At 43.1% G+C, this 17,583-nt stretch overlaps 1 protein-coding gene across 1 annotated transcript in view; it reads right to left on the reverse strand.

The window, feature by feature from the left end:
• Window positions 1-17,583, reverse strand: part of LOC111142166 (glutamate ionotropic receptor NMDA type subunit 2B) — a 463,533-nt gene that overhangs the window by 328,123 nt on the left and 117,827 nt on the right. The window contains exon 3 of the mRNA XM_022495165.1: window positions 10,961-11,389. Coding sequence (XP_022350873.1) covers window positions 10,961-11,371 — 411 coding nt within the window. The 5' untranslated portion in view covers window positions 11,372-11,389. The remainder of the gene's footprint in view (window positions 1-10,960; window positions 11,390-17,583) is intronic.

A 17,583-nucleotide genomic window follows, 5' to 3' on the forward strand; every position in this document is an offset into this window, starting at 1 on the left:
CATTTGCAAACACACAAATGTGCACTTGCACTCATGCGAGCACACGCATGCACATGCACACAAAACAAAGAAGCGAGAACAAAAACCAGGAGAGGAGTGTGTAAAGGGAAGTCCCAGGGCTAAAAGACAGCCCTCACTGCCCCAAAGTTCCACCGAAGGCCCCAGTAGTGAAGCAGATGCCCAGAATGCTGACACCTCATCCTTTCAGCATTGGCCCAGGCCCTGGGGTGGGTGTGGGAGGTTCCAGAATGTCAGAGCACTTTGGACAGAGCTCCCAAAGTTCATGCCCAAGCAGCACAGAACGAGGTGAGTTCAGATCACTATGACGGCTTGAGTTTCTATTTACATCACCCTCCTCACTCACTCATTTACTCAATGGAGACTTAACCGAAAACTTCTCATAGACCCACACTCACTGTCTTTTCGAAGCACTTTCAATAACCATACTTAATACCCTTAAGAAATAGGATCTATTTATATGACCATTTTATAGGGAGGAATTGAAGGCTCAGAGAAGTTAAGTACTTTGCCAGAGATCACACAGTAAATGGGAAAGCTGGGAAACAACCTCGGCAGTGAGATCCCAGAGATCCTTAACTTAATGATATCTGCAAAGGCTCTTTTTCCAAATCAGGTCATATTTCCTGGTTACCGGAGTTAGGACACGGACACATCTTTTGGGGGGGCCATGATTCAACCCATTACAGTGTATATAGAGCACAGAGTTTAATCATTGTTAACTGTTTCATCAAAGTTAGCTACGACTATTGCATTAGACACGATGGCATGTGTTAGGAATACAAAAATTAGTAGAGTATAGCCCTGATCTACAATGGGCTCATCGTAGAACGAGTGGGACAGATGGATAAATAAGACAGGATATGATAAAAGCATAAATAGGGCACACATGGAGTGGGGGGATAAAAAGTAAATCCTACGAAGATAAGAGTCAGAAGAGAGTTCACAGAAGTGCCACAACTTCTCTTGGAAAGTGAGTAGGTGTTTCTGGATGGACAGGGCAGAGGAGATTCTAAGGCAAGGAGGCAGCACAAACAAAGGCACAGAGATGCGAAACAGCAAGGACCAGTCAGGGAGTGATAAATAATTTAGTGTGGCTTGACATTACTCTTCAAGGGCGGGGAGGTTAAGAGAAAATCCTGGAGAGGTAGCCTGGGACCGGATCAAAGAGGATGTCTTGTTCCAAGCTGTGGAGAACCAGGGCAGAGTTTTAAGCAAAAGTGTTTAACAATCAGATTTGAGTTTCTGAAGGATCACAGAGGGACCCTACCACGTGGCAGTGTAGACAAGGGCGGAGGAGGGCCAGCACTGACGTCATCAGTCATTGCAGAGCCCGGAGGGAAGAGGACCATCACAGGGTTTCCTCACTGTTTACACAACCATCCTGAGGGGGAAGGGAGTGTCCTGGGTTGATTTCCAGACTGGGTAACTACCCTGCTTAGAACTCTTTCTTGGTCTCTATAATGCCTCTCTTTCTTTGTTTTTCTTGTTCTCGTCTTACCTCTAATATAAATATATCATCTCCTTTATCATCCCCACCCCCTCTGGCTGTCCCTCAAACGATGGTGCACCCCAAGGTGTTTCTGTCCTTGACTCACCTCTCTCCTCATTCTACTTGTTTATTCTGAGCCATCTCATTCACCTTTCTGGTTTCCACTACCCTCTGCTCACTAATGAGACTCATATCTATATTTCCAGCCCAAATCACTCCCTCTACTTCCAAGTCCAAATCCAGTGGTTTACTAGAACATTTCCACTTATATGACCTACCCATGTTCTAAATTCTAGTCATTCTCCTTCCCACTGTCACCAAATGTATGACAAACCTAATTACTCTTGTCATCATAATTTTTGGAATAGCACTAAAAGGGTCAACAGTGTTCAATGCTGCAGAAGGTCAAGAATGACAGAAAGTTCATTGGATTTGGCGTTTTGTAGAAAGTGAGAGACAAGGAAGTGAAAACAGCAATCCAACTACTTTTTAAGGAGCCAAACTGTCAAAAGAAAAGAAAGAGGGAGGGAGAATTAGGGTCAAGGAAGGCCTTTATGTTTATTAATATGAGAGTGATCTGAATATGTTTAGGGAAGAAAAGAACTGGATTTTTGGTAGACCTATTCTTTACTGTTGGGTACTATCACACATACCGCAGGACACTCAACATGCCCCATTTCCAGGTTCTAAGAGCCAAAAGCACACAGACACACGCACACACACACACACACACACACACTTTACAAAGGTAATCATTATGAAACCTCAAACCTCCCTCCCCCCCCCCCTACTGCCAAACATTTCCAAGTATCTCCTGAGGAACACTAAGCTAGAAAAAAAAAAATGCCAGCAGAAAGGAATAAATTGATACTTAAGGGAAAAAAGGAAATAACGGATGAGCCAAGGTCCCAGTTCTGGAGGAAATATGAGGAGATGAAACAAAGGGCACAAAAGCAGCATTTAATGTGAACCAAGAGAAATGACACGAGAGATGTTCGAGCTTTGAAACCACACAGACATTGGTTGAAGTCCCAGACTATCAGTTACTTCCTCTGAGAGATGCTTCTGACTAATCCCAAAAGTCATTCCCAACCTTTGCCCCTTTGCCACCTCCACCAGAAAGCCTCATGATGCCCACAGAGTTGGCCACGTGACCTCGTTTGAGCTCATGTGGTTAGGGACATGGAGAAGATTCCTCCTGATCTAATATCCACACTCTGCCTTTTCCTTCCTTGAGTATGGGCACGATGCCTAGAGCTAGGACAGCATCCTCGTAACCATGACAAAAATACCAAGGGAATCCCAGAAGTCAGCCCTGACTTCACCGTATCACTGAATCACCCCCAGCAGTCCCCATCTCCAGGTGCCTTGTTCTGAGACCCCAGTAAGCACCTATTGGTTCAAGCCAATATGAGCAAATCGCCACCTAAAGGTCTTGGGCAAAACAGTTAACCTCTCTGATTTACAATTTCCTTATCTGTGAAAAAGGACATAATACTTGCCTCATAAATGCAGTGAAAGAATTAAATAGAATAACATTTTTAAGCTCACGTAAGGTGACTAGCCCAGAGCTTGACAAAAGTCAATAACCAATCAATGTTAGTTCTTCGCTCATTGCAACTGGCTAACAACACACAGTAATCTGGGTGTTCTTGGTCACTGTAAAAGAGAATTGTAGCCACAATTTTTTTGTCCTAAAAAAATGGAATCAAACTGGCCTTTAACATGATTCTCATGCATGCTGGACCCTGAGACCACAGAATCAAAATATAATTTTGAATAAAACATAGATCTATTGTCTAAAAATAAGGCAAAAAGAATTAAAGAAGCCTCAGAAAGGGGAATAAAAATATATTCTTCATGTAGAAATCATAACCGAAGGGGTTTTCTAGGGGTATTGGTATGATCAATTAAAAGCTGGCTGGTGACAGTGAATTAACTGTACCCCTGCCCCTATATGTATAACAAGTCACTACTTCCTACCGAGCACCTTTAATATGTCCCTCATCTAAGAACTCCCTCTTCCTTATAAATCAACACTTCCAAATCTATGAGCGACCCTAAGCTCAAACACTATTTTATTCTGCTAGGCTTTCTTTCTTAATGTTCTTGACTTATCTTCATTGCTTATGCCCTGTGTGTATCAGTTTACTGAAGTCACTATATGTCCCAGCTTTTAGCATCTTGATAAGTCCCGATCATGTCCCGTATCACAATTAATAAATGCATCACCACAGAGGCAGAGCCCACCAAGCCGCTGCTTATCCACCAGGCCTAAAATGAAGGGTATGAACAACCCAAGCGTTTCTCTTTCAGTTAACAGGAAAACATGAGGATCCCACAGCCTTCAAAGCGTTAAATGGTCTCGTACATGAAGATACAAGAAAGGGCCTCCAGTTTATCAAGCTACCGTGCTTCGTAAAGCTCACTACCCACTGAGAACTAGGTGTTATTTTGTCCCCGTCTTGCAAAAGGAAATGTCGAGGCTCAGAGAGCTTCAAAAGCAGCACTAAGCTCACGTAGCTGGTGAAGGCACCGCGCTCCAGACTAACGGCGCCAAAGCCTGCCTTCTCTCCGTGTCCCACCCCCGCCTTCCTATAGATATGTCATCACCTTCCTGGAGGATGGAGGAGAAACACAGGATGGCTCATGCGTTACTTTCTAGCACCAGGTGCTTCCAGGTCTATAAATGCCTAAAGTAATTCCCGCTTCTCCAAGTTTCTCCAAGCATTAAAACTGCACCTGGACTTCAACTGGCCAGTCTCTTGAAAGCAAACCCTAGCTCTAGTTTTAAAAGGGAGGGTATGTTGGCCAACAAGAGTCTTACCCAACCCACCGACACAGGTGGAAAGGCCTGGAATCCACACAGATGTGAGGGCCACACCACTGCCATGTGTATGGGGTCTTAGAGAGAAAGGCCCACCCATCTTTCCCCAAAGTATAGTACAAGGCAGGAGGGAAGAAAGGAGAGGAGTAACAGACCTCCAGGCAGGGAATACTATCCCAGCCTTTTTCTGACTCCTCAGCGTGTGGACTGCGAGTCTCAAAATCAGCCAAAAAAAACTTTTAAAGTCAAACATACTTGGATCTGGATTCCAGTCCCACTGTTCTTCCAGCTGTGTCACTTTGGCCTTGGTACTCACTTGAATCTAGGTTCCGCATCAACTAAAAACTAATACTACTACTATTTATCTCACAGGATCACATTAGAATTAAAATGCTCATTAACATCGCACCTGGCACAAAGTTGGCACGCTCTATCAAGAGTTTTTGCTCTCTTGTCCTATTTACTATGTCTTAACTCTCCTCATCCATATGGTAACACCACAGTATGCTCTTGAAGTATTCAGTCCCCAGGAAGACCACAGGACAGACAACTACGAGCAAGGTAAACAACTGAAAGACACCAAAATTCAGGAAGAAGCACAGAGTAAAATGTGAGTAGCATAGCCATCTTGGTTTCCAGATTATGCTGGATATAGAGACCCACACGAGCAACTGGAGGGCAATAGTCTATTTACAGTGTCACACGTCACTGCTGGCTTAACCACTCTCTCCAAACACATGGCCATGAGATGCGTGTTGGGGGAGGCACAGCCAGTAAGGAAGAAAGCAAGAAAATATAGGGCCAATGAAGAGTAGAGGCCATGTTCCCAGCCCCACTTAGATTCAAAATGTAGCACTCTGTGCAAAAAATTACAGTGCTATTCAAAGCATCATCCCTCAACCAAACAATTTAGAAAGGAAAGAATCATAATAACACACACCAGAGTGAGAATATTTTCACATGCCCTTGTATTAGGAATGAGATACAGAGTATGGTACCTGTTTTAGCTACCCTACTGCGCTCTGGTCAACACAACTACTTTCAGACCCTGACCATCTCCTTGGCATGCCTTTTTCCATTCTTGCAGCCTTAAAGAGCAGATCTTGTGTCCTCTTGCCTGATCCTACTGTAACTTCCACTTCCTGTTTTCCCTTCTACCTCCTACCCAAACCATTTTCCCTGGCCCTAATGCCAAAGTCAGTAAATCTGTCATTCCCTATCACACTGCTCTTTATTCTCTCACCTAAAGCAACTGTTTGTACAGTACTTTTTCAGGGTTTTCCACATATTTTATTTCACTGTATCTTCAAAGAGTTGTAAAGTGGGTAGGGCAGAAAACAAAATTAAAATCTCATAAACTGTAACCTGAGTATCATAATTTACGTTATTTGTTCATTCAAATTTCCAAAGGTCATGAGAATGGAGACTAAAACTGACTTAGAATTCTTACTTTAGGGTTCTGTGAGGCAGAATTGTATCAACAGGAAGCATGAGCTTCAAGACAGCTACTTTTGGGATTTGGATACCATTCCCACTATTCACAAGCTGTGCTATCCTGGATGGGTTATTTAACCTCTCTGAGTTAAAATCTGAAAACCCAAGAAAGATTTCAGCAAAGCAGGAGAGAAACCTCCCGAAAAGAAACATAAGGTCATCTAGCTTAGTTCATTATTTAGACTGAGATGGGCATCCTAGATCCAGGATCTCAGGGAGAATAAAAGCATTTATAACAAGACAAAATAAAAGAGACTCTTTAAATGCAGGTAGGGAACTGCCAAAAAATCACCTCATACACTTTTTAAAAATTTTTTATTAATTATTTTTATTAACATATAATGTATTATTTGCCCCAGGGGTCCAGGTCTGTGAATCATCAGTCTTACACATTTCATAGCACTCACCATAGCACATGCCCTCCCCAGTGTCCATCACTCAGTCACCCCAACCTTCCCACCCAGCCCCCAGCAACCCTCAGTTTGTTTTATGAGATTAAGAGTATCTTATGGTTTGTCTCCCTCCCAATCCTCATACACTTTTTAAATGGTCTCTGTTACTATTCTCAACAGTTTGTGTTATAAGCACCAAAATGTACTCTCCTACTGAGAGCCGTTCCATAGCTGAATGTGCCTTTTTTGGCTATGGCACAGCTATACTATCAATGAGCTTTGGCTTCATGGTGGGGAAAGACCAAGGGTCCTACCTCACATATCAGAGCCCTTCCCCTGATTTTCACCTGACCTCTCTTCTTGGTCGGCCTCCAGTTCAGAAGTATCTCTACAATTGGCCAGGACTCTATTCAATTCCCATTCTTTTCATGTATCATCAAACTTCCCTTTCTTCAAATTGTTCCATATGACCTTCAGCTTAGCCAGGAGAATGCTGTGCTGGACACGTAGTGAAGCACTTGCTATGTATTTCCTCCCTTCAACCACCCTATAATATATATTATGGTCCCCTCTATACAGGCACGGAGATCAATATTTAAAGAGTGAGTGGCTGGTGAGTAGTCCAGATTCCCACATCTAGAGGTGATGGCTAACACAAGCTCTGATTGCATATTCAGAACTTCTAACGGCTCTACTCTTCCAGCTCCCATGCTTTTTTTCCACCATGGTATAGAGTATATTTCCTCATTGGGAAAGTGAACACTGATTAATGTTTGTACTCATTAATTAGCATATTCAAAACAACAACAACAACAACAACTGAGTACAAGGCTATCTGACCAGATGCTGAATTTGTATCTCTCTCTATTTTGGTCAAAAGTCTTTTTTTTTTTAAGGATTTTATTTATTTATTTGACACAGACAGAGATCACAAGTAGGCAGAGAGACAGGCAGAGAGAGAGGGGGAAGCAGGCTCCCCGCTGAGCAGAGAGCCCAATGTGGGGCTCGATCCCAGGACCCTGAGATCATGACCTGAGCCAAAGGCAGAGGCTTTAACTCACTGAGCCACCCAGGCACCCCGGTCAAAAATCTTCATATCTGTGTTTTCTTCCATTACGAACTCCTTCCATTGGGGCTTTATTCCTACAATATAACTGTCCACAGAACACTTGCTAATGGGCTTTACTTGGGCGAACTAACAACAACAAAACTGAGGTAAAATGACACAGCAATTACCTATCTTCCAGAAGGGGGAAGCAAAAGGGAGGGCTTATTTATTATCCTTCAGATGGTACCTGTACCTCAAAGACTAGGCCGTGGCAAAGCCCCATTTCTTGGATTTTCTGCTTCAGTTCCATTTTCAAATGTTTTGTCCTGTGGCCGCACAGTTGATTCATAGTTGTCAAACTCCGTGTCCTCGTTCTAGGTTTGTAAAATATGTTCATGGTACTTAAAAATAAACTTCTATTTAAAAAAAATAAAACAAAACTGGCCTTAGAACTTGAGATGTTTTATTTTTGAAACTTGCCCCAAAAGCTTATTTCTCTGAGATCTGAGGGACTCTTTTTATTTGCCTTCATGCAAATCCCTTAACCCTGCAGATGTCCCTCTGGGGGAGGACATCCCAGGCATCTTGGCGATGCTGCCCGCTCAGCCGGAGGGGGGCGGGCCCCTGCTCACCCTCCTCAGCAGCTTCCATCCCATTCAGGTGTCTGACCCCTCAGGAATGAGCCTTCCATCCACTCTCCAGTTTCTGTGGTATTCAGGACCTCCTTCTTTCTTCCTTTTCTTCTTTCTACCCACGTTTTGGAAATCTTTTCAGCTTAGAAGTCAGTTAGATATTTTTTAGACTATTTTAGGAAATTGCCTAAAAACCACTAAAGAGAAAAACAGAAGATGGAATATTTGGGTGTGGCTGCCATGGCAGGAGGTTTAAGGGACCAGAGAGGGATCTCCTTACCATCACCTCACTGCTTTCAGTCCTCCCTTTTACCCCCAGAAGTAGGAACCAACAGGTCCACTGTGGACTCGGGCTGCATCCAAGCACTACGCCATCTCATCTCTTCATTACTTCTCTCCTCAGATCCCAGTTCTGCCATTACGAATCAAGTGATGGATGAATTTTAGTCAGGTAATATCTGCCATGGCGCTATATAGGGAAGGACAAAGTAAAGAATAGGAAGGTATGTGAGACCCTGACAAGCCTTGCCTTTTTCTGGAGAGGCAAGAGAGCATGTGCCTTTGAAGCCAGCAACCAATGTTGACATCTTGGCTGCCAGCTACTAGCTACATCACTTTGGCTGTGGTTTTTTCATCACTCTGAGCCTCAATTTCCCCATATGTCAAAAGGAGATAAATAATATCACTTAGCTCACTGAGTTATAAGAGTATTAAATAAGACAATACACGCTGGGCGCCTGGTGGCTCAGTGGGTTAAAGCCTCTTCCTTCGGCTCAGGTCATGATCCCAGAGTCCTGGTATCGGGCCCTGCATCAGGCTCTCTGCTAGGCAAGGAGCCTGCTTCCCCCACTCTCTCTGTCTGCCTCTCTGCCAACTTGTGATCTGTCTGTCAAATAAATAAATAAAATCTTAAAAATATATAAATAAAGCCTCTGCCTTCGGCTCAGATCATGAGCCCAGGGTCCTGGGATCGAGCCCCGCATGGGGCTCTCTGCTCAGCGGGCAGCCTGCTTCCCCCCCAAACCCCCGCCTGCCTCTCTGCCTGCTTGTGATCTCTGTCTGTCAAATAAATAAATAAAATCTTTAAAAAAAAAATAAGACAATACACGCAAAGTACTATGTACTTGAGCACACAGTAAACACGAAAGCACCTAGAACAAATTAATGAACAAAAAGAGCTCAGTCCCTCCACATGGTCTGCAGCTTACCTCGTATGATGATATTGTTATTACACAGCCGTAAGAGGCACAACAGAGAAACAACTAACCCGTGTAGCCAGCAACCTTTCCTATGGGGGCAGGAGGGCAGGAGTGCTAAAATAACGGAAATTGCACCATAGCCCGCATAACCAAAAAAAAAAAAAAAAAAATTATTTTCACCTGTCATGCTCTCAACATAAGCATGCACTTCTTTATGATTCAAAAAATTTGGCTCATCTACCTTGGCCTTCTTTCAGTGCAACATCGTGCCCTCAAAATACCACTGTGAAAATATAACATCGTCAGCTAAGGACAATGATGTTAAGAAGAAAAAAAAATCTATCTGAAGCAAAAGCTCAATGGGTTTGTCACAGTTGGTCTCTATTTTCCATTCTGGTTCAGTTTATCCCACATCCCCCAGTATGGACTTCTAGTGCCAGAATTTCTTTTCTAACATCTTTACCTTTGCCCAGGTGAATGGAAGCATACCTTTCTCATATGCAACGGCGGCCCCTCCTTTGAAGACTTCCACTTGACCTTTCCTAGATTGAATAAAGGCAGCTCCCTAACAGAAGCGCGTCATCTCTGCCCGCGGCCGACAGATGGCGGTAGTGATCGCACGCGGTTGCTGGAGCCGGCTAAACCCTGCACTGTAGTGGTTCTCAACTGGCCAAGGAGCACTCTTACCCTGTCTGCGCTAGCTTTTGCGGTGTTTACAAACATCAGTGACCCAACTGCATGTCCTTTAAGTACAAAACTACAGTTCTGGAAGTGATGATAAGAAGTAGAAAAGGACAATGCAAAGATAGAGACCAAGTGACAAGAAGCAATAAATCCCGCAATTGTAGTGAAATGAATCATTCTGAGATATGATAACTGCAAAGGACAATGCCTATGGGAGGAGCACTGCACCTAAGCAATGAGCAATAATCAATAAAGGAAATCTCTGAATAAGCTTTTTTTAAAAAAAGGAAAAACAAAACAAAACCACAAACAAAACACCTTCTGCAATTAGAGAATAAGCATCACCGTCAGATGCTCATGAGCTTGTCAGAGAACAGTTAGCCTAACATTCATGCAGAAGACTCTACAATTTCTTTGAGGCCATAAAGCTGCAGGGCTCAATCTTAACCACATACTGGAATCATGCAGGAAGCTTTCAAGAAGCCGGCCATCCGGGCTGCACGGCGGGCCAGCACTCAGTCTCTGGGTGTGCGTGCGCCCCAGGCGTCCGCAGTGTTGAAAGCTCCTCAAGGGACCCAATGGGTCACCAAGGGTAAGGACCACTGCCTTCAATTCTAAGCACGGAGAAAATGCAGCTGCTACTGGTTCCATGGATTAAAATCCACTCTGGTGTGTAGATCGACATGTGACATGCACAGACAATTTAGCAAGGAGTACTTCCCTATGACATCTGTATCTTCAAGGAGACAAATAACCTGCCTCAAGGGATTTTTCTTTTAATAGTCTTAGAGCCCGCATGGGGCAGGGGAGCGGGGGAGTAATATGTGTTTCCAGGAAAGAATACAGCACGCCTTACTTTAAAGGTTTAAAGGAGCTACGCATGCACATATTTGAAGAAAATGTACCACACAACTATGAGCTTCAACATCTCGTCGTCATTTCAGGGAGTCCGTTTAAGAGCACATGGACCCTGTTGAAGACTATAGGAGTTCTGAATACCTGTCCCTTCTCCTCACTTTCATCTCTGAAGGAAGGGACTAATTCCTGATCTACCTACTGATTCAGCACATTCTAGTTCCGTTCCATCTCTTATCAAGTTTTGCATTCAAACACAGGCGCCGTTCAGTTCTTGACACAACCCTCCCCCTGCCCCATCCCCATCACCCTCCCTTACCTTATCTGCCATTATCATAGAGGAGCCTCCGTGGATGCCCAGGATGGGGGTGAGAGTCTGAGCTGAAATGAAGTCAAGGATCTGGGCGATGGCCTCCTGATCTGTGTCGTCCGCAAACACCACGCCCTGGATCTTCCGGTCAGACATGAGATCACAGATGCGGGTGATGATGCTCTTTGGGTCAGTCTCATTCATGGCTACCAGCTCCACACGGGGGACCACAGAGAGATGGTGGAAGTCATCTTTCTCGTGGGCATCCTTGATGGCCACCTCGTCGGAAGTGCCCACGAGGATGACAGCAATGCCAATGCTGGGGGGGCTCTTCTGAGAACGAGCCCTGCTGCCTGACACAGCCAGGACAGCCAACACCAACCAGAACTTGGGAGAACAGCACTCTGCTCTGAGCTTCATCTTCAACTCGTCGACTCCCTGAAAACACAAAGAGAGAATGGTTACATTATGACTCCACTCCATGACCTACCTTGGAAGGGGCTGGATACTGCAAGGTCAAGGGCCTGATCTCCTTTCTCTGATCATCATACCCCATGTCTGTCTTCAAGCCTAGTCCCCAATATCTCATGTCTGCTAGGCAGAATGGGAGAAAGAAAATGAAATTTTCAAAAGCATCAGGAATCTTTAAGCAAGACCATGAAAGCTACTGCTATGGGCATTGGCAGCAAACAGAGGCAAAAGAGGGAAAGAGGACACAAGGGGTCCAGGCAATCATGCCAAGAGCACAAATGCAGGAGTCTCCAAGAAGGGGTCTCGCTGGTGCTATGGGGTCCCTGACACTTCTGCCGCAACCCATCCTTGAATTGCTCTTGGGCCAAGGGAATGGCAGAGACCAGGCAAATGAGCAGCAAAATGGACTCAGTGGAGGCTAGGAACAAAACATGGTCTGGATAAGCCAGCAATGGGGAGCTACAGAAACATAAGCCCCTTTACTCTGTGCTCACCTCAAAGAGGACAAGAGCCCGAAGATTCTTCAACAACTCTAAGTAACTGACTTTTACAACTACTAAAAAAAAAAAAAAACCAAAAAAACAAGAAACACATAAAACCAATACGTAGACAGTACTTTAAAAAACATCTCAATGGAGCCTAACAATTACCAACAATGAAAAAAATAAGATATTATCATTCCCCTTTCACAGATGTTAAAGTTAAGGCTCAAAGAAGCTAAAAAGTCCAACACTGTGTACCAATTAAGTGAAACAGACATGAATCCAGATCTTCTGGCTTTTCAGCCAATTTGCATTCCATTGCATTATGCCACACTGCCTCTCCATTGTCATTTTTTTGGGTCTATTATAGTCTATTATCACAAGGAATAGATTTTTGTTTTTTGTTTTTTTGTTTTTAAGTAGGCTCAAATTCATGACCATGAGATCAAGACCTGAGCTGAGAATAAGAGTCGATGCCCAGGGACCCCTATAAGGAATAGTTTTATTGTGATTTTTTATATCAAACTATGGTGATGTGGACAAATACTACTGATATCTAGTAATGTTAGAGCCACGTTAGAAGAATTTTCCATGGCGTCCTATAGCAGCAACTCCCTTAAGATGACTGACTCCATGTTTGCACAAATTCACCACTGTTTACCTACAACACACTCCTGCCTTTTGATTCCCCGTATGCCCCTAAATCTTACACTGTGCACCAGACTGAGGACACAGCTCCCTACAGAGCTTGGTCATTTCTCTTTACATTTCTTGCCATTCTCCAAGGGCTCTTCTTATTTAAATAGAACTCACCCCACTTACACTGTTTTGACTTGTTTTAAATAATCATTATGGCACATCTGTTATAGTCTGTGCCCTGTGTTAGGCATTTCCTTATAAGCCGTCTCTTCGTTCCTCATAGAAATCCTATAAATTAGTCACCTTTATCCCCATTTCTCAAATGGAGAAACTGAAGCTCAAAACAGTTATGTAATTTTCCCAAGGTCAGTAATATTATAATACCAGCATGCCAATACGTAAATATAGCATTTTTTGTTCTCCAAGGAAATATTCTACAAACTGTACCCAAAATCAGAAGCAAGGATTCTCATTCTTCTACAAAGATCAAGGATGAAAGTGCGGCTTAATACGTCCTACTTGCTTGAAAGAAAAAGTAAGATACCAGAGATCTAAAAACTTTGAGAGTTTGAGAGTTCAACCAACAAAAAGAAAACAATGAGGATATTGAAAAGAAAGATAAAGAAGCATTCAGTCTGAGCAGACTGACTGCAAAGGGCATTAAGGATTCAGGCATGAGAGGCTGGGGACATTTTGTGGCTGAAGAAGCACAAAATCCAATCCAGTTCTTGGCAGAAAAGATTTTGGAACTCTTGCTGTGGTGCTCATCCTTCCACACTGCCAAGAAGGAGAGCTGTATTGATCGTCTATCGCTTCTGAATAAGACAAGTAGCTCAGTGGTTCTCACCTGAGCACAGCTCACTCCTGACAGTTCTCCAGGCTCTGTGAGCCCTGGAAACCCAGGCTGATGAACTGTATCCAACCTAGCAAGAGGTCCAGGGCATGCAGTCCTCATCCTGGAGCTTAAAACAAAGCAATGCTGTATGGGGGTGAGCAGCACTAAACATTTGGGGAAGAGAGAGAGGCTGAGCACCTCAAAGAGCTATTCGCAAAATAATAATGATAAGAATAATCTGTTCAATTCCAGAGACTGTCTCTCAAGGACAACCAAAAGATCCTGAATTTGGCAAAACCAGCAGCTAACTTCATTCCAATAATATTCTGGCCCTACGGTGACAAGTCCCTAAATCAGATTCCCTCACATTGAAAAGTGGTCCACTCTGCCATGACAGTTTATTAACTTGAATGCACTCTACACTCTCCCATTTTGGTGTTTTATTTGCTCTTTTTGAAATATCTCTTGGGTTCCTCTATTTCTTCTCACACAATATATCAGACTTGGTTATGCAATGGCTAGATGTGATGCCCAAAGAATAGAACCTGGTTTTACAGTGAGTCTCTTTTATACTCAGGACAGAGCAGAGCACTTTACAAAGCAATACATTAAAGCAGATACCAGCAACACAGGGACAGTGAGACAAACAGAAAAGCTGCTTTGAATACAAACTCAATTTCGCACATTAGGAGGGGGTCAGTTGAGAGAAAGCAGGCTGTCCATTTCTGTCCAAGGTAAGCAAATTGCTTCTGCTCCTTTCCTGCGACAGACCACAGTGAGTCTTGATGGAGCTGCTCGATGCTGCTTTGCCCCCAACCCTCCACTGGACTTCCTTCTCCCTTGGAAGAACTGAGTGCTGTCGTCTCCGAGCTCTCATGATAGCCTGCATGTTTTTAAATACCTGCTTATTGTAATTATATGATTACGTGACTGCACGTGACTGCCTATCTTAACTCGCTGGTATTCTCCTTGCAGGCAGGGGCTATTAGGCTTAGTCAGCATTTATGGAGCCCTGACCACCTGGCAGACATTGCTCTTGGGGGTTGGAAGAGGCCCAGGCTCTACCCTCCACAGTCTAAGAGAAGATACACACAAACACCCCTTCTCATTTCTGTTGGCATGCCTGGGGTCTAGCAGGGCCTCACATACCACAGGGAAGGACTCAACATAAGCCACTGAATTTCTACCATTATAAAATTGTCCACATTTGACCATTTTTATCTATAATAATAACCTACTTTATATATGATGTATTTATAGTAACATTTGACCTGTAACTTACCATATGCTGGACTCTATTACTGCCAGCTAACTTACATGTATTATTAAATCACATATAAACACCATAAGTCATACTTTTTCCCTATATTATAAAGGAGGAACCTGATCTTCTGAGAGGTTAAGTACCTGACAAAGTCCACACCACTGATAAGGGGTGGTATTAAAACGTGTCTGTCCCCAAACCCTTGCTCTTCCCTTTCTGCTACCTCTCAATATAATAAGAGTGTATGAATAAACGAATACAGGAATGAGTGAATGAACAAAATCACCAACCAGAACCCAACCAGAACCCAACTGCACATGTGACACCATCCCTGAGGATGAACCGGTTGCCCAATCCTCTCACCATGTCCTCAGCAGGGAAATCAGGATATATCCCTAACCTAAATACCTGGAAGAGGTCTTGTGAGGATCAAATGGCAGAACGTATATGGGAGTGCTTTGAAGAATAGAAAGTACTCTACTCTACAGATGCAAAGGATGTTACCTTTAAGTTTCTACAGAAGTTGTTCAAGGAGACTAGCTGTTTGTGAAAGCAGAAAGTCAGCATGTGGGAGGCGGGGTAAGAGAAAGGCAGGCTGAGGCTGAGAGGAATGTTAAGAAGAATGTCACAGGGGGCAAGACATATTAGCTCCTGGACAGATAGAACTCCCGGAACAACGTGCCCCATAATGGCCTCAGGGTAGCAGCAAGCTCAGCTCGATTACTTGGCTGCACTTGGCTTACCAGTCAAGTGCAGCAGAATTTCAGAGTCATTCAGGCCAAGGTCAGTAATGGCAATCAGGGAAGCTCGTCACCCCCAGACCATGATAGCCAGAAATCAGGCACTGGGGTGCACAGGCAGAACCAACAGCCAAGGGGCAGGACTGGAGACATGACTGCCCAGTGCCAGTCCCTCTGCCCCCTTGAGGCACAAGGAGAGGGGTCACCAGATGTCTGACAAGCAGAAGACCACAGCAGCTGTGGTTTGTGCCTCCAGCTGGAACACAGTAACTACAGCAGGAACCAATCCACACTTGGCCCACAGTAGCTCCAAGGGAAGATACATCTGAGAGAGGATCTGGGCCAATCCTGTCCCCAGAGAAAACTGAGTCCTGGGGCAACACCAACAGGAAGGATAAAATGTGATTTAATAGATGATTAACTCAAATTTCCAAGCACCATCCTGTAATGCAGTCAGGACCATGCTGTTTGGAGTGAACCAATTAAGGAAACTGTGATTAGAATATGACATGCAGTGAGAGAAATGAAGATTGTAAGTGCCAGAACTAGGCATCAGGTCCAGTTTCCCAAGCTACCAATAAAAAGAGGCCCTAGAATTCATAACATTAGGGAGTGTGGGGAAACAAGGAGTCTCACACAGTGTAAGTCAAGTGAAGCATAAATGAGTATAACCTTCCTGGAGGTGGGAATAGCTATCAAAATTTTAATACCAAGATACAGTCCAAATGTGAAAATATTAGAAGGGACAATGAGAGATGTCACATACAGGTACCAAAAGGTTACAATAATCATAATCATACCAGAATCTTAACATCTATGCTTAACATGTGTGAGGTAGGAGCTAAAATACCTGGGGAGAAACAGATAAATCCAACAGACAAACTATAAGCAATGACATAAATGATCAAAAACACAAAGCCTGAGGGTCGCCTGAATGGCTCAGTCGGTTAAGTATCAGACTCTTGATTCTGGCTCAGGTCATGATCTTGGGGTTGTGAGATCAAACTCCAAACCAGGCTCCCAGCTGGGCATGGAGCCTGCTTCAGATTCTCTCTCTCCCTCTCCCTCTACTCCTGCCCCACCTCTCGCTGTTTGCCTCAAAAAAAAAAAAAAAAAAAAAAAGAAAGAAAGAAAGAAAGAAGAAGAAAACAACAACAAAACAAAGCCTGAGTCGTAAGCTTGTTCTAGTTCAGAAATCCAGATAAACATGTACAATAGAGAATATATATTCTTTTGAAGAACAGAAAATATTAAGTTTACAAAAATGACCCAATAAATTCTAAAGAATCAATATGAAACAACTGCCATTTTTCTATAAAGTGACTAAATTACTGTGGACTCTGAGGAACTAACTGATGGTTTTGGAGGGGAGGGGGCTGGGAGGTGGTATGAGCCTGGTGGTGGGTATTAAGGAGGGCATGTATTGCATGGAGCACTGAGTGAGGTACATAAACAATGAATTCTGGAACACTGAAAAGAAATTTTAAAAATAAATAAAAATTTTTAAAAAATTAAAAAATAAAGGTAGCTAAAAAAAAAAAAAAAAACGCATATCCAAAAACCTTTTTAAAACTTAGAACCAAGTAACTGTAAATATAAGAAAAAACAAAACCAAAAGCTAATTGCTTAAAAGACTATCATAGACAAAGTTCTGACAAGACAAATGACAGAAAATAGAGAGAAAATGTAAATTAAATTGACAATGAAAAGGGGACAATGTGTGTGTGTGTGTGTGTGTGTGTGTGTGTGTGTGTATGATGGAACATTTAAAATAATAAAAGTATATTATGAAAATGAATTGCTTTTAAACTTAATGTATAAATACCTAATAAAAAAAGCAAAACAAGGTTCAAGAAGATATAGAAAATTTGAATATACTAATAATCATTAAAGAAAATAAAATGGTTATTAAAGTCCCCTAGTTCTAATTCACCAAAACCAGTCTACCATCCATGCACTCAGCCTTTGCCAAAATAAGAACAGGCATGCGTGGTTTTATAGATGAAGACTACCAAGCTTTTTTTTTTTTTAATAATTATATTTATGTATTTTAGAGAGAGAGTGAACAAAGAGGGAGAGGAGCCAGGAGAGAGGGAGAGAGAGAATCCCAAACACACCACATGCTGAGCATGGAGCCTTACACGGGGCATGACCTCATGACTCTGAGATCATGACCTGAGCCACAATCAAAAGTTGGAAGC

The sequence above is a fragment of the Enhydra lutris genome, unplaced genomic scaffold, assembly GCF_002288905.1.
Source record: "Enhydra lutris kenyoni isolate GAN:26980312 unplaced genomic scaffold, ASM228890v2 scaffoldscaffold7, whole genome shotgun sequence".
NCBI lineage: Eukaryota > Metazoa > Chordata > Mammalia > Carnivora > Mustelidae > Enhydra > Enhydra lutris.